The sequence below is a fragment of the Podarcis muralis genome, chromosome 8 (genome assembly GCF_964188315.1).
Source record: "Podarcis muralis chromosome 8, rPodMur119.hap1.1, whole genome shotgun sequence".
NCBI lineage: Eukaryota > Metazoa > Chordata > Lepidosauria > Squamata > Lacertidae > Podarcis > Podarcis muralis.
In genome coordinates this window covers 52,366,620-52,392,788 of record NC_135662.1, presented here as the reverse complement: position 1 = coordinate 52,392,788, position 26,169 = coordinate 52,366,620, and the positions used below count along the sequence as shown (strand labels likewise).

Here is a 26,169-nt window from a genome sequence, read left to right as displayed (position 1 = left end):
TGACACCCAGAGCAGGGCAGGCCGCACCCACCACACTCCCCTTCCTCCACCAGTGATAGGACCATAGGAAGCTGCCTCAGAAAATGACTCTTTCCCATCCCTGCCTGGAGTTTCTGGTGAATGAACCGGCAACCCTCTACTGCTGAACTAAAGCCCTTCCTCTGTTCATTCTCCTCCATGTTCTTCTTGCTAGGAGAAGTCTGCTTTCTTTTGATGTTCTGCCAGCCTGCTTTTTCTTTTCTTTTAACTTGTTTTTTTAAAGTTAGAAATGTCCAATTATAATAAATAGCCTAGAAGCTATTTAACGCTGATGTTACCAAAATTACTACATCAGATTTCACTGGCTGTTTTGAGTCTATAATAACGTAATGGTTTCAACCATTGCAAGGTGGCAAAAAAAAAAAAAAAACAAAAAAAAACACCCCAGGCCTCGTATATCCTTGTGTGATCTCATGCCATTAAATAATGCAGGTTACAACATGCCAGGACTTTCTCTTTAACAGAAGAAACACACAGTCACACACGACATTGCCGCTCATTTAATTGATTGGATGTTTGTATTCTTTCCTAACAGTGCCAGAAATAGACAGAAATGATTTCACTTAGATTTTCCCAAGCAGAAAATGGAATGACATAAACTGGATTAAGCATGTAATATCCTTATATCTGCTGCCAAGTCCCCCTCCTAATTTAGTATTCAATCATTATAACACAGTCCCTATATCCATATGTGTATACAGATGATGACATTGTCGGTAGAGATGGACTAGCTCCCTTTGGTTTGACTTGGTCAGGTCCATCAAATCCAAGTCTCCTTCAAAATTTGGAACTGTTGTGCTCCTGATTGCACCACTATATATCCCCTGGGAACTGGGTGCTGCAGCATAGATAACAAAGAAGGCTTGCTTGTGGTTTTCCTGGGAACATCTCCCTGGCTACTATTGTAGCGCATGACGTAGAATGACACTTGTTAGTTTAACAATATTTTTTCTTTGTTATTGTTCTTACATGTAATACAATCATGGGATGCTTTCCATTAAGAACATAAGACAAACCTGATGGATCAGGTCAATGGTCCCATCTAGTCCAGCATACTGTTCTCACAGTGGCCAACCAGATGTATGTGGGGAGCTGGTGTCAGAGACTGGCAGGACACTGATGAATGTTCACTGGAGGAAGGGGGGGATGGAGTCTGACTTGAGAGAGGGGGTCAGTGATTTGTGGGGAGATGTACCGGCAAGGAGGCAAGAGTCGGAAGGAGGGGAAGCTTCAGTGCTGGAGGGTGGAGCACAAGATGGGAGACCCATCCAGATGGGTGGGGTATAAATAGTAAAACAACAACAACAACAACAACAACAATGCAAGTTGGTTACCATCACTGCCAGTTGTGGGACTGCGTTCCATAGTTCATGTGTTGCAAAAATATTTTCTCTTATCTGCACCAAATATTCCAACATTCCTCTGAGATATTATTCGACTCCAAGTCCCATCAGCCCCAGACAACCTGTCCAACGGTTATGAATGAAGGGAGTTGTAGTCCAACAACATCTGAGGGACACAGATTAGCAAGTTCTGCCCTAAAGTTTTGAGAATGAAAAAAAAGAGGGGCAGGACACACAAGAGATTTTATGATTTTAGAAGCAATAAACAGATAATTTTTCTCCACCATTCATAATGCAAGGCTTTGGGATCAGCTGATAGCATGTAGTAAATTCAGATTTTGTTGTCAGCAGCTTATGTGACTAGAATTATTAGCATTTTCACCAGCAATTATTAAGGAATAAATTGTACCTAATAGGCTAGCAGCATTGTAATTCTGAAAGAGTCACTCTTACTTAATGAAGAGACACAAGGACTGCTTTCTTTAAGTAGCAAAATGTTTTGTTTGATTAAACGTTAATGAGATTTAGGCAAATAATGACCGCTAGTTATTTATATTCAATTGACCGGCTATTTCATTATTGCAAATTAGGATTCTGATGTCTGAAAAGTTTATGGCACATTGCATCTGACAAGATTGCCCACCAAAACAAAGTCACCGCTGGAAGAATTGTGTATCTAAGGTTGCAGGTCTAACCACACTTTTATGTAATCATCTTCATCCAAGCACATTTATCAAGATTTAGTAGTAAATTTACATGGCATTTACTTCCATGTAAGCCTGCTTAAGTTAGCACCCAATGGTTTTGAGAGGTCTATTGCATACAGAATATTATGGAAAACTCCCAGCCTGCTTTCTTGTTCTACAGCCAACCTCCACTCCTGAAGGTATATGGGAGGTATAGTCCTTGTTCTTGGTGCAAAATGCCTGGATTGAGGCCAATATGTTTTTGGACCAGGTCTGTGGTCCCTTATCCTATGGGCAAGTCCTTGGTCCTAATTTTCACATTTTGTGGCACATTTAAACAGCTTACACAATGTGACCTACTTATGAAGCATGAGGAAATAACTTGCACAAGTCACGATACAGAGGTTTCTGAGTTTGGAATGTACCCTGCTCACAAAGGTTGATAAGACTCTGCCCCCTCATCGTACATGACAGCATTCATGCAAAACGTCCACTTGCATAAACTTCCAAATGTGCAAGTCAGATGCGGCAGGTACTATAGCTCAGCCGGTTTCCTGGATGTGCTTGTATAGAAGCTTGTGAAGGGGTTTGGATGTTCATTCAGAGAGTCTTCAGTGTACTCCACCATACTCTCGCCTTAACATTTTAGATGGGAGCAATATCAAGGCTAAGGGACGCGGGTGGCGCTGTGGGTAAAAAGCCTCAGCGCCTAGGGCTTGCCGATCGAAAGGTCGGCGGTTCGAATCCCCGCGGCGGGGTGCGCTCCCGCTGCTCGGTCCCAGCGCCTGCCCACCTAGCAGTTCGAAAGCACCCCCGGGTGCAAGTAGATAAATAGGGACCGCTTACCAGCGGGAAGGTAAACGGCTTTCCGTGTGCTGCGCTGGCTCACCAGATGCAGCTTTGTCACGCTGGCCACGTGACCCGGAAGTGTCTCCGGACAGCGCTGGCCCCCGGCCTCTTGAGTGAGATGGGCGCACAACCCCAGAGTCTGTAAAGACTGGCCCGTACGGGCAGGGGTACCTTTACCTTTTTTTAATATCAAGGCTAGCATGGGCCAAGCAATCTATATAACCAGAAGTATGATGACAGTGAGAGTTCTCATACTTAGGGATGGGGGGGGGGGGGAATTCGGTTTGTATACCATCTTCACCTAATTTGCACTTCTCAAGGTAATACACAATCTGAAATGCAGCTCTCCTTAAATATCTGATTTTGCATTGTGGTTCTCTAACCAAAATGGTCAATACATAGTCGACGTCATCCAACCTCCCCCTCAAACTTTGTGCAAACAAGTTAGGATAAATGCTCAATAAATGGGTCATCTGGAAGCAAGCTAAGGTACCTGAGTTTGATGGCATTCTACTGCAATTTGGGGGTGGATATTTATGATAGGGTATACATTTCACTCACATTCTCTTTGTTTCATTTAATATGTGTATTAGTCAAACAAAGTTGTAGAGGACAAGCTTTGGCCTGTAACTATATTACTAGCTTCTGTCTTGTTTTATGACATAAAAATCTAACATCAAAGAATCCTGTCTGGGAAATGCCCATACTCACTGGCTTCAAAGAGCCAAAACTGGTTTTTTTGGTGGGGGTTTTTGTGCACCGGAAACTCTTCTATGGTATTGTGCATGCCTACATAGCAAATCAGTAGAAAGCTCCAGGCAGCATTTCAACCAGCTCACAGCACAACAGTAGGTCCCAATGAATTCAGTGCAGCTTCCTCTTGGGTAAGTGTATATAGGATTTCAGCTGCAGTTTCCTTGTGAGCAGATGGTACAAAAAGTTTATGCTGGTTTTGTATGGCTAGTCTTCATTCAGCACCATTCCTTCAAAAGCAACAATATACCTTTGCTGCTTCCAGAAAACTGAATATTGGTAGGACACCACAGCAGACTTTGTTATGTAGTTTGTAAGAAAACAGGTGAGAGAAACCTGTCTTTTGGCTTTAACATCAAGGAAAGCAGGATGTAATGCTCTTCCTACAAAAGAAATTCCTTACACATAGATAATTGCCTTGTTAGGAAGAAAACTAACCTCTTTTGTTAACTGAACATTCAGTTATGCGATTCCTCCACAATAGTAAAGGCTAGCACAAGTTTACAGTCTTATGTCCTATTTTGTGTGGATAAAGCCTTGACCACACAATCTCTTACTGGCCTGATTCAAATTTTCCTCATTCTCCACCCCTCACCCTCTGTTTCTGTGTTACACACATTCTCAGCAGAATCCTCTTCCCAAACGAAATGTGCCACATTTCAGGCTCCAAGAACATCAAGTAACCATCCTTATGCTTCAGCCAAGAACCTTTTAACTGTAAAGATATACAGCAGCCCGAAAAATAGTTATGTTTTCACTTTGAACAGATAGAACTGTGATAATATTGAAGAAATCATTGAAGGAGAAAGCAGTTTTAGAAGTAATAACATCCAAGAGCTGAAGCATTAGGTTAGAAAGAAGAAAAGAACTGTCTGCCTTAACATGTCAGAGAGCAGCTAATTTCAAAGTTGAGTTGTCAAAATTCTCCATGCTTACAGTTTGTCTACAAGTAGTAATTGGAGACAAAGTGAACCTTACTCTGATGGGAACAAATCTACCCCACATCTCCAAAATATGTCTCCTCTTAACAGATTTGCACCAAACGTCACAGAGAACAGGGTTTACTTCCAGTGAATTAAAATATAGAAGATGGTACATTTTCCTCAAAGTAAGGGAAGGGAAGGTTCCTCTAAATTTAAGGATGTGCAATTTGTACAGAATGCCAAGTATCAGTTCATCCAAATCTGTAAGAAGACATCTGGTGTCTCTCCCCTCTCCCAATAAAATAAATTCTGGAAGTATTTTCCCCACAAAAATATTAAATGACAAAATGGTTGTGACACTAAAAGGTGGCATTGAAATCAGGTGTTCCATTTGACTGGTAGGGCTACAGTTTCTCAAGAGTCATTTCTATGTCTCAAGTGAAATGGCTGCTGAGAAAAATCTATTCATGGTGGAACTAAAGTGGTCATGACAGCTTATCCTTAGTTTATCATTCACAGCTGGTGAACTAAACGAATTTATGCCAAGTAAGCTCTTACTTCTAACCAAGTAACAAAATAAGGAGATAATTGCAAAAGAAGCTTAAGCCTTTCACAGTTTGATGCAAACATATTAAATGGTGTGACTGACCTTATGTAATACCATAACTGAACTCATAAATGTCAGCAAACATATTCTTTAAAGCAATCAAATATCTGGGCAGCTACAAATTCCACAGCAAGAAAGCAAACAGTTCTTCTCTTGCTTCAACATCAGTGGTGAGTCTGGCTTACCAATGCTTGGATTCTAAAATAAAATTCTGGCACATTTTATGAGCTTCAGTAGGAACTTGAGTGAAACCTCACCCTAACCACTGTAGCTTTGCATGTATGATAGGCTTGGGGTTGTTTTATTAGGAGTATAAATGCCACTAGATGGAACTGAATTTGGCTGAGAGAACATCAAAAAACTTTGATGACGATTGTCTGTCTCTCAACAGAACAACAGAACTTACTGAAAATCCACTTGTGATGGAAGGTAACTACATTTGAGCTTTAATGTTCCAATCTTAAATGTTTTTTTGCCATAATATTAATAGAAAATTGACATGGCATTGTGGTTTGTAAGTTTAATATCTGGAACAGCAGTTGGACGCTAATTGAATAGGATGCTGAGTTGCTGAGTTATTTGTTGGTGCAGCTATTGTGTCAATAGTAAAGGCACAGGGAAATGAAAATTGCTAGCATGAACCAGACTATTGGTCCATTTAGCTCAAGTTAACTGGATGTGCTAAGGAAACTCAAAAGAAATAATGATGGCATTTGTTTTCCCCTTCTTTGAACACGGAGGTTGTGTTTCTGGCTGTTGCAGCGAATTGTCTGATGGACAGGTGAACATACAGAAAGTTTAAGAAAATATGCAGATTGCTTCTGTTACATAATTAGGTTGCCATTATTCACATCCTTATCCCATTCTGTATGTATAGCTCAACATTTAGCAGTCATAATATTTTATATTGTTCTGATGGCTTTTTATATTATATTTTTAATGGGTGGTTTCCCATCCATCAGTGGAATGGGAAGGAATGCAATTTTGGGTTCTTTCCCTTGCCCCAACAGCCCCCTCATGCTTTTCTCTAAATCTGCTCTAGAGTGTTAGTGAAGTCCAACTTTATGGAGAAGATCTGGCAAGATTGGGGGGGGGGACTTGCAAAACAAAAAAACCCCACCCCCTTTCCCATTTCGTCAGCAGAACAGCACCACTAGATTTCATCCTTTGCATATTTTATCAATGCCATCAACTGCTTTAGCACTTCTGCATTGAAAAAGGTCCATAATCATAGTAATAGCAATAATAATTCAGGCTGTGTATCTGGCAAGAAGAAAAATCCTGTTAATGTGTCAGTTTGCTCATTTGTTATATTCTGTTTCTGTAGGAAATCTGAGATCTAGGCAGCCTGTGAGAAGTGGGGGGTAGGAGTTGTTATGCTGTCCAGAGCAGCAGTAACAGCATAATAACAATTAAATCTAAGATGGCAGAGAAAAAGTGATGAAAGCCAAGGTGCTAAAATGAGCACAAAGACAACATATAGCACCCAGTATGGGGGAACCAGCTGTGTTGCCCTAAATCTGGTTATGTTTGTATAATCAGAGGCAATAGGCTGTGATTCCATCTAGTATGGATACTTTTAAAGGAAATAAAATATTGTCTTCTAGTGAATGGAAGCCAAAGTTAGGTGGCATGAGAGACATCACCACTACAGTGTGACATTGAATTAGTACTATTAGAAGCACAGCTCTAAGATCAGAATTTTCTAATGTCTTGCAGTGCATGGCAAATAAGAACTTTATATACTAAGCTGTGCATGTAAATCCATGATTAACCTGCAGTGTCCCTTACATTGACATCACGATTGATTTCATCAGAGCATTTCCAGACTCATGCAGAGCAGTTACACAAGAAAACTAATCGTTCTGTACAAAGGGTTGCAAACCTGACATTACACAGTATTAGTAGAAGAAGATCAAAGCTGGTTAAGCTTTGCACCTGAGGAGTGTGAAAATGTAAAACTCTGTCTCCTGCCATCTTTCCTTTTTTAAACAGCCCTTGAAATGCACATGGAGCAGAGCAGCATATTGCATACATTTGTTCAAAGAATTTCTAAGATACGATAGAAAACACACACACATAGGCACAGAGATATAGCTACATAACTTCTAGATGGAGTGTTCTAGCAGCTTAAACCATGACAAGGGTGAGGAACCTGAGGGCCCTCAGATGTTCTAGGACCAATAGTCAGGGATGATGGGAACTGTAGTCCAATAATCTCTGGAGGACCCTGAGTGGATGTGAAACATAGTTAAAATATGATGTATGCTGACATTAAATTGTACACTCTAGAGGAGAAGACTCCCCTTGGGAAGCTGTGATGCTTTTTATCTCTCAAAACAGTATAGTATTATGCACCTTCTTCTAACAGTCAATGAATAACAGCATGTTCCTGAGGGAACAGTCTTAATGGTATGTTGCAGCAGAGACAGCACCTTTAGGCGACATCTTATGGTATCTAAAAGATAATAAATTTATTGCAGCATAATCTTTTGTGGGCACCTTAATCAGAAGCATGATGTAGTCCTCTAAGGAAGCAGACAGTGCACTTCAGTGTTGTTTAATTACTTCTGTTGCTAAACTTGGGTGGATTATACAAAGCCTCAAAACTTTGCATGTCGAGGTCCCCAGGTCCACCCCAATAACTCACACATCACACAGAATTTTTGTTTAAGGTTTTTGGCATAATTTTGGCCACAACTTTATTAAAATACAAATTTGTGAGTGGTTGCTTAGGCATTGGTTGCGACTATCTGCCCCCACCATGGGGGACAGACTGACATTCCGCACAATGCGAAAGTCAGAATGGGGAATTACACTTGGGGGTTACGCGGAGCAGGGAACCTGCCCTCACCCCAAATGCAACCAGGAGCTCATTGCTAAGGCCCAAGCCCCCTTGACAGAGTGGACAAGCAATAGTTAGCCCCCAATACCTTTAACGGAATCCCTTGCAGCAGCAGCATTAGAGGGGCAGGCACAGCCAATCCATGCCCCTCAACCAACCAAACCATAAACCAATGCCTAACCGCAACCTTACAAGTTGTGACAATTTGCTACGCAGTAGGCAAAAACCAAATGGCCCCAGCCAATCAGCCAGATGGACAAAATTCCTACCAGGCCTCTGCTCCAAAGCAGACGACCCCATGACAGGCATAGCAAGGTCAAAGCGAACAACCCTATTCTAGGGAGGGAGGGACGGGCAATCCGCTGCACGGGCGAAAAGAGGAAGTCCTAGCCTCGTGCAAGGAGTTTTAGCATTTCTGGCTGTCACTCAATAAATGGCAACATTAATTTCTTCCCAACAACAAGGGAAGCCCCAATCGCATCAGTGGCCAACGATCAGTTAGCCCGCCCCCAACTTTGGAGTGTCCTGGCGGCCCCCACCGCAACACGTGCTCTCCATGAAGGAGAACACGCTTTGTTTAAAAATATGTTAACACTAAGCTCCACAAAAATTCATAAACAAAAGGTAATAAGTGTCGTATATAATAAATTCCTCGTGGAAAAACTATATAAAAGATAATGAAATCCATTTTAATCTTCTGGAGCAACATTTCAGTGCAAGGAAAGAGAGCATTCTCTTTCATTTGTCAACACCTCCCTTTTTGTTTGGTGATTCAAATGACAATTTTGAAAAATGCTAATAGCCACATGTAGAGAGAGGGGGTGGGGAAGAGACAGATGGACAGACAGGTGTGTTTGTTTGTGTGTGTGTTTGTCACAGCAAAAGCATAGAATGGAACCTTGTGTTCCTTCAAAGAAGCATTTGGGTTCCATTATATGCTTTAGCTTAATTGATTCAAGATGTACCTTATGGTGCTCAGCATACCCCCCCCCCCCCGGAATAATTGTGTGGATTACAATAGGATGTGGAAATCAGAAAAAGGGACTTTTTTTCATTAAGGATAATAACATGTCTATTCCTTGCAGTTTGAAAATGATTAAAAGAGACATATGAAACTAACTCAGAAACAAAAATGTGTGCATATTTATTGCTTTCCTTAGCCTTCTTCACATCTTCAAAAGTGTGGCTTGTCAATGTGTCACAGTGACTGGGTTTGTGGCAGCTCTCCTCCCTCTCCTCCCCGCACAATGTTTTGGTTGGACCTGGATACACAAAGCCGGTGCTCATATATACTCATATGTTATGCAGGGTCTGTACATGTGCCTGGTTATGAAGGCATGAAAAAACATTTTTCTGAAAAGATTATTGTGGGGGGTGGGGCTGGTTTCAATTTTTAATTTGCTGCAGACTAAGTACAACATCCTAATAAAAACTGGTATGTTAATCACATTCAACTCAGAAATTTTAATTAACCACCACTGTCTTGTTGCTGATGTGCTTCTCAGGTTCACATCAGAGCTAAACAAAACTATGGTACACTATTGGGTTGGACTCAGAAGTTCCTTGCATAAGAAGACAGATATGTTTGTTCTTCCTGAAGTTCCTCTAACCCTCAGAATCAGTGTTCAGAGAATATTAGAGCCCCACATTATTTATGGAGCAGTGGAGGAGAGTTGGAAGCCCCATATGACTCATGGTGCTGCTAAGTTGGGGGGGATTTTAAATATTTTTAAATATTCATTAATCGGTCCCATCATTATTTGTTTTCCTGCAGTCCTTGAGGTGAAAAATGTAGACCTAAACTGTGCTCAGAACTGCAGCAACCACCACACACAGTTTTTTAGTTCTAATAAACTAATTGTGAGAAGAGGCAAGCTGTTTGGGTTCTATGTGCATTTCCAAAACCGGGCATGGGATGATGACAAGGACAAGATCACATTCACGGTGGCAACAGGTAATTCTTTTATATGATGACAAACGTGCTCCATAAAGTCACTAGAGGTCTTATGTTAAAAGCTTTAGTGTTTAGGGAGAACCTCTGTTTACTGTATTCCTAATGGTTAAGTACCACTGATTTAGAGCTTTTGTTACAATCAGGTGGTATGTGAATTTTGTTAAATAAAATGTATCATACAGGATTGATGATCTTTGAGCTACTTCATACCTATTTTCTCTGCATTAGCTGATGTTGGCGCTGTTATAACAAAGAGTCGTATTCATAGAGGTCTGCAGAGCTTTTTCTGTCAAAGGAGAACACTGAATGAACATGAAAAAAATTCATTTTCATGGAACTATTCATAGAATTCCCTTAATACACTTCGCCAACAGTAGATGGCTCACACAGATAGATAACCTTTCTGAATATTTCAGTAAGCCAAAAACAACCTGTGTGTTGACTTGTGCAGCTTTAGCCTATGCTTGTTTACTCAAAGTAAGTTTCTGTGATTTCAGACAAGGTTACTTCCAAGTAAATAGGCATAGGATTGTTATTGCATTGAATGTATGGGGTGAAATTGCAAAAAACAAAAACAAAAGCCAAACTAAACCACCCAAAATATATATTTATAAAATTGCATGCAGTTATTAGAAAAAATGAAAAGAACACACCCTACTTACTTTCAGAATTTAGTAAAAAGAGATCCTTACATATTGTATCATGTTCATTCTTTGATCTTCATAGGACCTTAATTCTAAAGATACGAATCTTTGCTCATCTTTGGAAGCCAGCCATTATCTTCATTCATTCTCCTATGCTTCTTTGAAGTTCAGCATCATATTAATCTCACAAATCCTATATAACGTTTTGCATCTTTATTCTTTCACCAACAATTGTAAATAACAAAACAGTTCTTGCGTTCACTTCCTTTTTGAACAACTTTCTTGAACAGGTCCGAAACCCTGCGAATCTCTCGGAACAAAGAGCATCTTTCCTTTAGGGCAATCTCCAAATCAAAGCCACTGGAATGCTTGCTACAAACTCCATAATGAACAAAGCCTCTATGTCAGTCTGTTCCCTCCCGCCAGTGCCTGTATTGGCTGCTACACTCTGAATATGTGTCTAGTGTCATGTGAACACTCAAGCACCCAACATCTGGGAGACTTTTATGTTCTCTTCAACCCTTGGTGTTCTGGTAAGAATCAATAAGAAACTTCTTGTCTGGATAGTCTTGCTAAGCAAGTGCCTGCAGACACAGACAATTTGTGAGAATGTGTATTTCTGTAGTAGTAGTAGTAGTAGTAGTAGTAGTAGTGAGGAAAGACTTTTGGGTTGAGTAAAGAAACATATATATAAAAGCAGATATTAGGCTTGGGGGTACGTGGGATGTTAACACATCACATGCTTGTACACAGAAACAAATATACTGTATTAGCACACTCAAGGTAGTATACGATTAATGAAACTCTGGAAATGGTATTAGACTTTTTTGTATTTAATTGCTATTATTTTTTCCAATACGAAATAAACATTTTACAAACTTATTCATATCCAATGGCTTCCCTTCTTCTCTTTCCATGGTTCATTTTAAATATCTTCCATTCCTGCATATTTTACTCTAACCATTCAAGTCAGTTTTCCATTTTTACACCATTCAAACATTAATTACACTGTTGAATTTATCTTAATGCCATCAGCGTTTTCAGTTGTGTACAATTATCTTTCATATACTGTATTCAATAAACATTTCCCACTCTTCTTTAAATATATGTCCTTCTTGCTCTCTTTTTCTATGCGTTAGACCTGCAAGTTCTGCATATCCCAACATCTTAAGTTGCCAGTCCACTTTGTCTGGGACCTCGCTCATTTTTCACTTTGGGGCTAACAAAACACAGGCCTGGTATTAGACATATTTTTACCAAACCATTCCTTAAACTGTAGCTATTGAAAGCAGTACTGCAAAGCAGCCATTTTGTTTATCCATTATTTGATGGATTCATTTGCAGCATGTAGATCCAAATTGGTTTGCCATATTTAAAGCATGCTTGATATTAGAGGCTTGTCCCAAAGGTATGATAATAAAGGGTCATTTACATATGCGTCAAAATGATCTCATCACAGCTGAATGCATGAACTGCCTGTACTGGAAAAAATATAAATCTCATGCCTGATCTGTTATGTCAGAGCTGGTGTAAATTTTTTGAAAATTCTGCCCTTGATATTGGAACTTGTTCAGAGACCTTGTCTATATTGTTTTCTCAGATGACCCTGTGTATTTAGACAATCAAGCTCACAGAGAAGAGTATGTCCTGAATGAGCATGGGATTGTATTCCAGGGGCTTCCCAAACACATAACTTCTCATCCATGGTATTTTGGACAGGTAAATGCAAGATTATGGCTCTTGAATGTATTATGAGTTTCACCTTAGTCTTTAGATTAGATTAATTATACTCTTGGACACAAATTGTCTATGGAAAAAGAGATGTACATAAAGTGCTTTCTATCCAATGGCTGTAGCCAGTGTTGCATATTTAAAAGTAAAATCCCCCCCCCCTTGCCTCAGCACCCTGTGGGGGAGAACTGCCTGAACTGCCCTAAATCAATTGCTGCTTCATTATTTCCTTAAAATGAAATAATAACCTTCACTGAAGCTTTGCAGCATGTACATTCATTTACATTTTAATCATTATTTGCCAAACCAGTTCAGTTAGAAGTTTCATTGGGGGGGGGGTGGAATTTATTGGTTGTTAGCTCTAATGCAAAGCCATCCTGTTCACATTTCAAAAATGGCACTAACTCAACAAAGACTTCAAAAGCAAAGTGAGAAGCAGTTATTTCTACTTATATTTAGTTAATCTACATTTCTTGGTGTCAGCTGCATTTATTTATTTATTTATTATTGCCTCACATTTCCAGTTCTACAGATTCCTGGCAGTCCAGTAGTTGTTCTCTGCTATAACAGGGAAATTTTTGTTCTGAATATTTGTGTCACAAATGGCTTCAAAATGAGTGCTCATATTTTGTGTGTTTAGTTCCAAGATGGCATTCTGGATATCTGTCTGAAAATTCTGGACACAAGTACAAACTTCCTTCGTGATCCTGGCATGGATTATTCCTGTCGCAATGATCCCGTGTACATCAGCAGGGTGTTGAACAGTATGGTAAAGTTTGAGTACAGGACGTTTAATTGACTCCTTGTGGATATATTTGCCTATAACCACCCCTGGCATTGGTTTGCCTCTGTCTCTCCAGTCATTACTAGAGGCTGGCTCATCACAAATCTGTCAGCAGGCACAACCCCAGAGAAATTCCTAGGAAATGTGTGTTTGGCTTATGTAAATTGCTAAATTGCCCACTGATAGTCAGCTTTGCAAACGTAACTGTGCCTGTCTTTGTTAAGGTGGGGGAAATGGTTGTTATGATGACTGGAGAACAGTAGTACATCTCTTAAATGACAGCTCCCTGGCCCCGATAAATATCTCTTAAATCCCTGGCACCAATAAGAACTGCAACAAATGTTTATATATAGATATATATGAAAAATCACCCACCACCACCATCTTTAATAAGAAGCAGATGAATTTCTATTCCTAATAGTTTTCTGCTATGTTTCAGAAACCCATCTGACTTCTCCTAGACACTAGGCATTTGGTGTTGTTGGTTCCATGCTGTGGAATGCTGTTCCAAAAGAGATTTGACAGGGATCCTTGCTGGCAATTTTCTTATATCTCTCAAAGTTCTTTTTATGCTACCTGGCCTATTCAGTTGTTTAGTTGCCGCCCAAGATGGGCAAGTCATTTTTATGATTGTTTTGCATTGCTTTTATGGTATCTTAGTTTTGCACCTGTATGTATCTTTATGCACTGCATTGATATTTTATATGAGTGGGTACTTTGTAAATATTTTTATATTAAAAAACAACAACAACAGGATTCTGGATGGTAGGATTAGAATCAAAGAGATGAAAGTGATGAAATAATATAAAATCTCACCCTACAAAGGGAGGTTTCAGGATGGGGGAGGGAAGAGAGAGAAGAAGATGGCCTGCAATTCATGTACCCAGTGCTTCAGTATTGCTAAATGTATGGACATATTAGTGACTGGTGAGGACCATTGGTAGCCCCATGGAAATATTTCTGAGCATTCTATCAACAGAATATAATAACAATATTTTTTAAAAAAGAAAAGAGGTACGCATTGCTATTTATTTTTAATTTCCCTGGAGTTTTGTCTAAACAACTCTTAGTCAAATTTAATTTCTTCACAGAAACACACATAAAAAATCATGTGCATACGGATGATGTATTGCGTACCAGGGTAATGTATAGTGAATCTTAAATTCACTTACTGTGGAGTGGGGGTAAGTCAGAGCACCATGTGCCATTGCCCACCGTAAAGGGACCACCATTACTTGTTCTGATACTTCAGGCTGAATATAGCAACTGAATGTGACCCAAACTCTGTTTTCTCTTTGTCTCACCCCGCCCCCTTAAAAAAAGCCTGTACAATTTCAACTGGGATTTGCTTATTTTAATCTTGTAAAACAACATGTAGATGACTGATTCTCTGTAAATATTTATATAAATGTCCATCTTCCCATGGCCAAAAGCAGAGAGCAATGGCCTCTGAAAAACGGTATGCCTACTGTATAGTATAATAAGAACTGAGCAGGTGAATTTGTGCTTTAAACTATTGCATTTACATGCATCTCTCCCGGGTCAAGATTAATTGTTTCAGGTATATGTTAGTCACATCCTGTTGCCTTTTATGATAGGGATGATCATTGTGCACGAAGTGATGTATGCTGATTCCGTGGAATGTTCAAGCTAGGTATGGCAAGGATATTACTCTTGAGCACTGAGTACCAGCACCTTTCTGTTTTCAGATCTGTTGCCACAAGAAGAAAAGCATTCTGAAACTTCCACCCAGTAATAACTACTTGCAGGGACACAATCCTTTAATGTGGAATGGAAGTGCCCCTATCCTCCGCCAGTGGTTTCAGAGCAAGTGCAAGCCTGTCAAATATGGGTACTGCGGGACTTTTGCTTCGGTCATGTGTACAGGTAGGGGGCATGAATGGTCCTAACAGAAAAATGCTTTCTCAGATGCAGATGGCAACTACTAAATTCAACAAAAAATTAAATGGCGTCTGTTTGGTGTGATGGGATGACACCCAATAATGTCAGATAAAGAACTATCCCCCCTAAAAAAGAATGCTAGTTATTAAAAATGTACAGAGTAGAAAGGCTGAAATTCTACTATTTCTACATAGCTCAGTTGGTAGAGCATGAGATTCTTAGTCTCAGGGTTGTGCGTTCAAGCCCCACATTGGGCAAAAGATTCTTGAATTGCAGAGGGCTGGAGTAGATGAGCCTTGTGGTCCTTTCCGACTCAACTATTCAATGATTCTACTATTTCTACCCATACATGAACATTTAGTAAAGCACAAAAAACAAAGTCAGAGAGTATAGCAACATTATAAGGAGGAAAGGAAGTATAATAACAAAAAACATTTTGGAATTCAGGAGGGTAGTCTTCTCAAGGAATGGTGTGAGACTGAATTGTCCTAGTATTTGGTATGCAGTGCTCCCCATCATGCCCAGGAACATAGGAAGTGCTGTCTGTCAAGTCAGATCACTGGTCCATCTGGCTCAGTATTGTTGTTGACATGAACTGATAGCAGGTCTCCTGCATTTCAAACAGTCAGTCAGTCAGTCAGTCAAATTTATTGCTTATAGCCAAAGGCTGCTGCAATGTATACAATATCATTCAATAGAATGTATACTAATTCAATACAAAAACTTAAAAACATTTACATTGTCAAAACATGACCTAATCTGCACAAAGCTATAGAAACTCCTTAATATACAAATTGAAACATTAGACAATATAAGCTAAAATCACATAAAATAGACAATTATGTACAAAGTTTAGTGAGAAAAATACAGCTTGGTGTAGATGGGGTCAAATAAATTCATCTCCTTTACAGTTGATAGCTATCTCGGCTATATAATTTTTTTTCTAATTTTCCTGGCAGCAGTTGCAAAAAGTGCTACACACCAGGTCACATACTTATCAATATCTGCAAGGAGATATAGAATCATGTCAGAAGGATTCTGGCTAGGGGACCTTATCATTATAGGTGTCAAAAACCATTCTCTTGCTTCAGTACATAAGGGGCAGCGCAAGATATAATGCGTAAGGTCCTCTAATTCAGGGACACTTCAAACAGGGCTTTCCCCCTACACTTCTCTGGAGATGCCAAGAATCAAATTGTTTTACATAAAAAATATGTGTTCTACCACTGAGCTGTGGCTTGCCCTAAGCACAAGCGTGCTTGAAACACCATGGCTATTTCTGTGCAGATTCCGTGTGCTCCCAAAATGTATTGACTTTAGCATGATAACTGCATGTTCAAAGCTTCTCTCTAAAGCAGGGAATCAGGAATAGCCCAATTTGCAGTAATTAAATTAACCTCATTAGATGGCAAATTTTGGTACCTTTCAAGGCCACAGGTTACTGGCCACTAGGGTACTCCGGGCCTTGGGTTTGGATGAATCCTGAGACAAAGCAGAATGCCTTAGAGTTATTTTGAGCTTGTCAATGGCAAAGTAGGTTATCTGCTGAAAGCAAAAGGAATGTTTTTTAGCGTTCCATAGCCAGTGGGGGATGATAGAAAAAGTGAAAGCAAAGACCAGGAAGTTCATTTATTTACTAGCTGCATTTGAAAACTTTTACAGGAAATATTCAAATAATATAAAAAGACTGTGAACATTAGATTTACATTAAACAGGATAAAGATGAATGAATTGTTGAAGCAACTGGGAAATTAACTGTAAGATGTGCTGAATATTATTGGCCATTATACTAGATAAAAGTAGACAGTAAAAAAATGTCTGCCATATACAGAAATGTCTGGGGTTACAGAAACACATTGCCAAAGCTGCAATAGTCTATTTTCTGCCCTGATGTTATAAAACCATCTGTGCTGCTGACATATGCTGCTGGTTAGATTGTCAAGTAAATATACAGACATCAGGGTGAAGCGAATTCTTACTACAAAAGCCTTAGAATCCATTTACAAATATGTCACTGGGTCATATCATTTCCTAACACATTGGCTGTTCATAATAGAGGTAACATAGTAATCTGAGACTGTGTACAACCCATACATTTAAAACACATTATTTTTACCAAAACATCCTGAGAAATGTAGTTTTTTAAGGATGCTAGGTACTGTAACTCTGTGAAGGATAAACTACTGTTTCCGGGATTCTTTGAGGGAAGCAATGTGATTTAAATGTATGATGCATAAACAGACTAATGTTAAATAGTTCTCCACAAACAGGATTGAAGCCAAGATGGGCCACTGAGAAGTAAGAAGAAGTTATCTGCATGATATGAAGTAGTACAAACTTTAAAAACAAAGGGAGCAAAAATAACTCAATGGCCATGCTCAGTGACGTTTGTCATAGGAAGTTGAGTTTCAGTTAGAAAAGAAACCCAGAAAATTGAGAAGGAAACAACGGAATTACCCTGCTTGAGCCCTTATTAGGTTAGCCAATATTGTGTCATTCAGGAACTCATTGACCATGAGGTATGACAATGATGGGACACCACATTGTGATGACACCTTATTGGCTACCCTTGGCTTACAACATCCTGGAAGAGGGCAGACTGGCTGGAACACTGAACATGAGCAAACCTGTTAGGGGCTGAGTCTGTGTTGCAGTGGTATATATGTGTTAAAAGAGTCATACTCTTCCAACTATAGATGCACGTGACTAGGGTTTCCTTGGAAATAACACATGCAATTTGATAAGTAGGTGGTTTGTTGCCTGAACTACCAAAGTCTATGTAGCCTGAGTACTTATGGGCTTTGTTGCAAATAGTTACGTGGTTTTTGCTGAGTTAGGAAGGCAAGTTTTCTATCTCAGTGTGTGTGTGTGCAGAACATATAATATAAGTGTTTGGGTATTTCATCTGTTTACAGTTATGAGATGTTTGGGAATCCCAAGCAGAGTCGTCACCGGCTTCTATTGCGCTTTGAATGCTGTTGATCCTCTCACCGTCCAGGAGGTTTATGACTATACAGGCAAAACTTTAAGTGGCAAAGAACACATCTGGTAAGTGAGCAACAACAGAGATGTTGAAGAATAAAATCAGAGAATTGGAGAAGCTTCAGCATGAGAGTGACCAAGGATTCACAAGTATGGCTTATGATAACTGCACTTATGATGATGTCTACTACATCAGCTAGGGGGACGCGGGTGGCACTGTGGGTAAAAGCCTCAGCGCCTAGGGCTTGCCGATCGAAAGGTCAGTGGTTCGAATCCCCGCAGTGGGGTGCGCTCCCGTTACTCGGTCCCAGCACCTGCCAACCTAGCAGTTCGAAAGCACGTCAAAGTGCAAGTAGATAAATAGGGACCGCTTTCTAGCGGGAAGGTAAACGGCATTTCCATGTGCGGCTCTGGCTCGCCAGAGCAGCGATGTCACGCTGGCCACGTGACCCGGAAGTGTCTTCGGACAGCGCTGGCCCCCAGCCTCTTGAGTGAGATGGGCGCACAACCCTAGAGTCAGACACAACTGGCCCGTACGGGCAGGGGTACCTTTACCTTTACCTTACTATATCAGCTACAGTCTCCATTGTAAAGTAATAAAAACATTCATTTTCTTTAAAAGTAGTTACTTTCTTGGAGCCCTAAAGTCAAATTAAAATTCTAAAGAAATAAATGTAAATACAAAAGCATTTTCTAAATGATACTCAATCTTTGTACTGGCATTCCATACAACATGGGATCTTTTATCCTAAATCATTACTGAATGATCAGGTTTCTTCAGAATTAGCTTTGTATTTTGACACAGGAAGTGTCTGAATTTCTGTATTCTACAGGGTACATCATTGCTGGAATGAATCTTGGATGGCCCGAAAAGACATAAACCAAGCTATGAGTGACTGGCAATATCTGGATCCGACACCTATAGAAACTAGTAAAGGTAAATGAAGCCTCTTTCACAGGGCTTTTTTTCATCCCAAACTCACCGGAACTCAGTTTTGGCACCTCTCGGGTGGGCTCCATTGCCATTATAAGAGAACAAGGGAGGCATTTATGGTGAGTTCTGGCACCTCTTTTTCTAGAAAAAGAGCACTGCTCTTTCCCAATCTAGAGATAATCATGTGTAAGAAGGCACTGCAAATTATTAGTAACCCGCAAATAATAACTGATGGACAAAGAGAAGAGAGCTGGATATTATCTCCTTTAGTATGGCAGATTGTAATATGCCTCTTCCTCTAAACTCTGAAGTGCTGGTGAGGCTGCATTAGTAGGCGTTAGTAGGCTGTATTAGTAGGCATTAGTAGGCTGCATTAGTAGGCCCCAGTCCACATGGAAGGTGTCCAACCTGTAGCTGCATTGTAGGTACCATATAGTCTGGAACTCAGCAGCATGGGAAGGGTTAGTGCTTCAGTGGCTTCCATGCTGTCAGCCAGCATAATATGAGTATTAGTCCAACAAATTGAATTTGTCTCATACCAACAGCAAAAACAGGAGATTTAGCAAAGCAGTCATATATGGCTGGTGTTAAGCTTGGCAGGTAATAAGCTGCACGACTACGTTAGACTGCAAACATGATAGCCATTTCCCAGTATGGATAACCAGTATGGTGTCCTTCAGATGTTGCGGATGCTGGCTGGAGCTGATGGGAGTTGGAATCCACCAATATATGGAGAGTACCATTTTGGTTATTCATGCCTACAAACTTTCATAGCAAGTTCTTTCTTTCTTTCTTTCTTTCTTTCTTTCTTTCTTTCTTTCTTTCTTTCTTTCTTTCTTTCTTTGGATGAAGCTGGATTCTCAGGGACTGCCAGCTATATTGTTAAGATAAATATGGATTCTCAAAGTTTAGGATAGTGATCAATCAGACTTCCATTGAACAACATGTTTGTCTTTGTTTACCTTAGGATCAGTGTGCAGTGGCCCTATCTGGGTCAAAAACATCAGAGATGGAGATGTGGATACTGATTCTGATGGCCCTCGTGTATTTTGCATGCTAAATGCAAGGAGTACAGCCTGGGTTTCTCAAGGTAGAGGCAAGAAGACAAAACTGCACTGTGATATCTGGCCTTGTGGGCAATGCATCAGCACCAAGAGTGTTGGCGGAGATTTGCGTGAGGATGTCACTGATGCTTACAAGCATGAATTAGGTAATTTTTATGAGAATAACTGAAGTTTAACATGTTGATATAGTAAAGTGAAAAGTGATCATTGGAGATATGTTATTTGCCCCCAACCAGGTTCTCTGCAAGAGAAAAAAGCCTTCTATAAAGCTTGCAGAAAAATCAGTTCTCAATACCTCAATGCTCCCAATTCCGAAATCGACAAAGATATAGCATCCCAGAGAAACAAAACTTTGAAAGACACTGGGGTGACAATGAAATTTAAGATGGCTAATTGTCCCCTTTATGGTCAAGATGTTCAAATAAAGTGGATGCTTGAAAACTTGTCGAATGAGGCTAAAGACAGGAAATTCAACCTTTGTGCTCAGGGAATGATATATAATGGCTGTTCACTGGATCCAATCTGGAAAGACTGTGTGCATGTTACACTTGGCCCCAAAGAAGGTAAGTCTTAACTATTTATTTAACTTATTTATATATACTGTCTTAATGCAGCATATTAAAATAAAAATATATTACAAGGCCCAGGGACAATTAAAAAATCTTCATCTGACACTCAATGTTTTGGCATGTTTTGGGACTACAACTCCCATCATCCCTAGCTAACAGGACCAGTGGTCAGGGATGATGGGAATTGTAGTCCCAAAACATCTAGAGGGCCAAGTTTGGCCGTGCCTGGTGTACAGCAACTCCCTGCTGCCTCAGTTTAATTAGCCAAAAGCCTGGAAGAAGACACATGTTTTTGCCTGGTACCGAAAGATATGTTATGAAGGTCCCAGGCAGTCCTCCCTGGGGAAAGATTTCCACAAGCATTCCATGAACACGATGCTACAATCAAGCAGCCTCTTACCTATCTCGTATCAGAGGTAGGAGTACCTGGAAAGACACACTGAGATTTTTGTAATGCAGCACCCAAATGTATGCTTGGAGAGCAAATGAGGATTCAAATTTAGATAATTTGAAATCATGCATTTGGGCCTGTCTGCCATTTGGTGACATTTACTGAGTGCTATTAATTTGAGATATAAAGTGGAAAACAGCATTGCACTCCCACAAATTAGCTGTACGTTCTGGTAATATAGATTTCACTTGGTAAACATGAACATGCAAAAACTGCTTTGGAATTGCATGTAAAACACTCTCAAATTTTCTCTTTGTTTCATCAAATAGCTGTATCAGATCTAGAGAATGTTCACCATCTAACACTCTGATCTTATAATCATTACTTGGAAAGAAATCCTACTAATTTATAGAATTTACATTTAGGCAACTCTGCTTAGGCTGCAATTTATGACAGAGTCATCCATCCTTTATACAGCAGGCAGTAGACCCACTTGTTCTACATTATTGACAATCATTTAATAATCTATCACTTGAACATTTAGATTTGGTTCCGTAAGTGATAACATGTTTCACAAAATAACCTTCCTCAGACTGGTGCTCTCTAAAGTACGATTCCCATAAGCCCGATCTAGCATGTCTTGGATGACAGTAATTGTTTTCAGAAACATCTGGAAGACATCAGGTTTCAGAAAGCTCAAATGATTTGACTTTTATGTTATTGCTTATGTTTCTCTTGTCACAATTTCCCTGAAAATGACTCACTGATGAGACTCAAGCCAACCCTTAGAATGGAGAGGAATTCCTGAAATTCTCTAGAATGGAAGTTCTGACTCTAAAAAGTATGTTCAATACATTTTGCCTTGCAGTGAAGACGATCAAGATAGAGATACCCTATGAAAGTTATGGGTCACACCTTTGTGATTATAATATTATGAGGGTAGCAGCTGTCTCAATGCCAGAGCCTAAGGGAGAAATCATGATGGTGGAGAGAGATATCCTGATTGACAGCCTTCCCATTGAGATAAAGGTAAAGACCATTTGGCCCTTACAGTGAACAAGCAATGGCAGTCTCAGACAATTCGGCAAGAGGATAACTGAAATCATGAGGATAACTGAAGTCAATATCTGTTTACCTTGGAGGAGAGAGCACAAAAGATATATAATATTTTTGTGGCATTTGCTTATTTTTAATTTGTAATGTCTTCATGGTGCTAAATAGTTCATATTTCAATATTGTGTGAACCGCTCAGAAGTCTTTATTGACTGATGGGGAATGGTCAGCAAATGGTCTAAATTACACACACACACACACACACAGAGAGAGAGAGAGAGAGAGAGAGAGAGAGAGAAGAAAATCATACCAAACAGCAGATATGCTATTCCACATCATATCCCTATACTGTCGGATCCCCTTCATCTGTGTGTGAAGCTCCAAATCTTTTGTGTGTGTGTACACAAACACAAACCCACAGAGAATAGTAGTGGCTCATGTGGTGTGGCAGAACCATGAAATTGCCCTCCTCTTGCCAGTATTGCTACACCTTACCTGAATGGGGATGGGACAGGGCAGAAGCCATGCAGTGAACCAGCAAGAGCACCAATTCACGCTACCTATCTTCACTCTGTACCAGCACTATCAAGGTAGCTCTACCTCACAACACTGGCTGCTTACCCGCCATACACATCCCTTTACCTGGAGAGTGTGGAATCCAATTCTCTTTCCTAAGGTGCCTTTTCCATTCTAAACATGCAAGATATATCACTACATCAAGATACCATTTCCTAACATCTCCTGCAAAAACTCACCAATTGACCATTAAGGATGATTACCCAGTAATATACCTAATGGTCAGCATTAGCAATATACTAATTAGTATAACAATGTAAAAACAAGTTAAAAAAATAAAAAATAGTCTAGTAGCACCTTAGAGACCAACTAAGTAAAAGGTGCTACTAGACTATTTTTTATTTTTTTATAATTTATATAATTTTAAAATTTATTTCGACTGCATCAGACTAACATGGCTACCTACCTGAATGTAAAAACAAGTGCTCATTTTCCCCCAAATAGGTTTTAAACTACCCGAAATTGAATGCACCATGTTCAGCTGAAGTCACCTTCTCTAATCCCCTCACAGAAGATCTCAAGAACTGTGTGCTGCACTTGGAGGGTTATGGACTGTTTGGTGAGCCGATCGCTACTGAGTAAGTTAAGCCACAGTTTTGGTTTGCATCTACCTAGACCTAGAGGTTATCTGTGGTTCCTGTTTCCACCTTCACTCTTGCTGTCAGCTATGAAGTTCCACACTGTAGCTTTAATGACAATGTTCACTGAGCATCCCATGCATTTAAAGCACATGATTCCCCCCAAGGAATTATGGGAATTGTAGTTCACCCCTCACAGGGCTACAGTTCGTAGCACCTTTAACACACTATGATTCTCAGAATTGCTTGGGGGGGGGGTCATGTGTTTTAAATATAGTGTGTAATGTCATTTGTGACATCCTGTAGTCAAAGAGGTCAACTCATCAATCAACCAAAGGTGGTTTGCCTAAATCATTGCATGTACAAATATCATCACATGCACCCTCTCTCCTTTATCTCTTCTGCAGACTGGGAACACTGGCCGCTAATCACAAGGCACAAACGTGTGTTGAGTTTATTCCATATATGAATGGCAAACACCGATTCATTGCCAATGTCAGCTGCAACAAGTTCTGTAACTGCAAAGGATATGCCAACATAGACATGGGGAATCCCCCACCAACCTCTGGAGAAGGAGGAGCATAAATAATACAAGAGGGAAAACACTGAATCTGTAAATAATAAAGATATGTTTTGTAGTTCTATCATAAGGAGTTGGATAATCTCAAGGTGTATGGTTTGTATCTTATATGTATCTCATAGAACAAAAGAACTTTTTAGGCTACCCTAAATGTCAAAGGCCACTTCACAAAACTCTACTGACCATTCCAGAAATGTGTTTTGACAATTGCCGGATCATTATTTGCTCAAATACAATTTGCAAATTTCCCTGAGAATACTGAGATATTTCCACATTCTGGAACTGACTTGTAACATATAAAATTACACATGTATTTGAAAGATGGTTATACCATAAATCCAGACATTCTTTAAGATTCTAGATTCCAGTGATGGAGCAGGGTATAGTTTGATATATTTGTATTCTTGCATATATTTTAAATGCTCTTCTACTGATGTCAAGCTATATATATTTTAAATGCCCTTCTACTATATGTCAAGCTATATAGCAAACCCAACTGAAGTAAATGGGAATTTAACATGAATTATGAAGTATTGTATCCCTTGCTAGCTCTACTTCACAATTTTACATTAAAATGTTACCTTCGGGGTCTCGGAGATACACAAAGTTCAGAGGAGAAGATCTAAGACACACAGAGCTCTCAACTTGGAGCTCTGCACAAATAAAAGTAGGTTAGTATTATCCCTGTGATCACCTTCCACAGTCACATTGAAGACATTTGTAGCTTTGGCTTTTGAATTGCTGAATCTCTAATTGTACAATCACCGGAATGGAAATGATACCTGCTGCTAGGAATCACAGGTAGACAGAGTGCTGTTGCGCTCATATACAGCTTGCAGGCTTCCCACAGGCATTCCACCGGCCACTGTGAGAACAGGATACTGCGGAAGAAGTTATTCATGTATGCTACAGTGGTGGCTAGGATCTTACTAGCCCCAAAATGGATGGACGACAAGATACCAACGGAGTAAGAATGGCAAGTTAAACTTATGGAATACACAGAAATGGCGAAACTTACAGGAAGACTTAGAGACAATGACAATAGGGACTTGAAAAAAGACTGGGAACCGTTTATGTTGTATCTACAGAAACATTGTAAAGAATGAACTCACTAGCAGGGTTTGAGCAAACACAACTAAGAAAACAAGTGTAAAGGTTAAGAAACAATAATATGCAAATTAATCAAGTGTAAGATGTAATTTGAAAGAAAATGATAAGAATTAAGAGTATTTAGCAAGATTATAAAAAAGAAGATTAAAAATTAAGCAGAAGTAGCACATATTTAAAGAACCAGGAGGGGAAGTTGAGGGAAGTCGCAAGGTAGAGGGAGTTCTATTTTCTTCTTCTTTTTTATTTTTCTTTTATATTATAAATGTGTTGAATGTTAAATTGTAAAATCAAATAAAAAATTATATATATATAAATGAGAACAGGATACTGGACTAGATGAGCCATTGGCCTAATTCAGCGGGCTGTTCTAATGTTATGATCAAAAGGCCGCCTGTGTCACAACTTTCTACAGTCACATTCGAGATTCTTTCCCAATTTGACCCATATAATCCAAACTGTATTGTGCCACAAGGAGAGAGTAAATCTGAAATGGTTTTAGCAGAACAAATAGTTTCAGATGGCTCAGGGCATGTTTCTCATTCCTGATTGTGTCTGCTTTTTAGGCTGTTGCAAATAAAGATACATTAAGGATGATTCAAAGGCCAGGCAGTCACTCCAATGAATGAAATGCTTAACTAAATTGCATAGAGAAATAAATTGTAGCATTACAGGATTGTTGGTCTGCTAAGAGTTGACTTGACCCTTGATCAAACAGTCTGCCTGCAATCTTATGCACACTTTCCTGGGAGCAAGCCCACTCAAAAACAGGGGAATGTATGCAAGCATGCATAAGATTGCATTGTAAAGTAAAAAGGTAAAGGGACCCCTGACTATTAAGTCCAGTCGTGGCCATCTCTGGGGTTGAGGCACTCATCTCACTTTATTGACCGAGTGAGCCGGCGTACAACTTCCGGGTCATGTGGCCAGCATGTCTAAGCCACTTCTGGCAAACCAGAGCAGCGCACGGAAATGCCATTTACCTTCCTGCCAAAGCAGTACCTATTTATCTACTTGCACTTTGACGTGCTTTTGAACTGCTAGGTTGGCAGGAGCAGGGACCGAGCAACAGGCGCTCACTCCGTCGCGGGGATTCGAACCGCCGACCTTCTGATCAACAAGTCCTAGGCTCTGTGGTTTAACCCACAGCGCCAACCGCGTCCCTTAAAGTACCCTTAGATTGCCCCTTTCTTAAATCAATGCAATGCAATCCCAGTTGCATGGATATTCCTAATTGGGGGCCAAAGCAAGTTTGAGTGCAAGATAAATAAATCC

At 39.8% G+C, this 26,169-nt stretch overlaps 1 protein-coding gene across 1 annotated transcript; it reads left to right on the top strand.

The window, feature by feature from the left end:
- Positions 1–10,934: 10,934 nt before the first annotated feature.
- Positions 10,935–23,851, top strand: LOC114600777 (protein-glutamine gamma-glutamyltransferase 5-like). The gene is made up of 11 exons (XM_028737441.2): positions 10,935–11,176; positions 12,244–12,362; positions 13,015–13,143; positions 14,868–15,045; positions 17,976–18,108; positions 18,876–18,979; positions 19,944–20,186; positions 20,277–20,603; positions 21,869–22,029; positions 23,074–23,207; positions 23,615–23,851. Exons 1-11 carry the CDS (start codon positions 11,098–11,100, stop codon positions 23,790–23,792), a joined length of 1,785 nt encoding a protein of 594 aa, XP_028593274.2. The 5' UTR covers positions 10,935–11,097; the 3' UTR covers positions 23,793–23,851.
- The last annotated feature ends 2,318 nt before the right edge of the window (positions 23,852–26,169 follow it).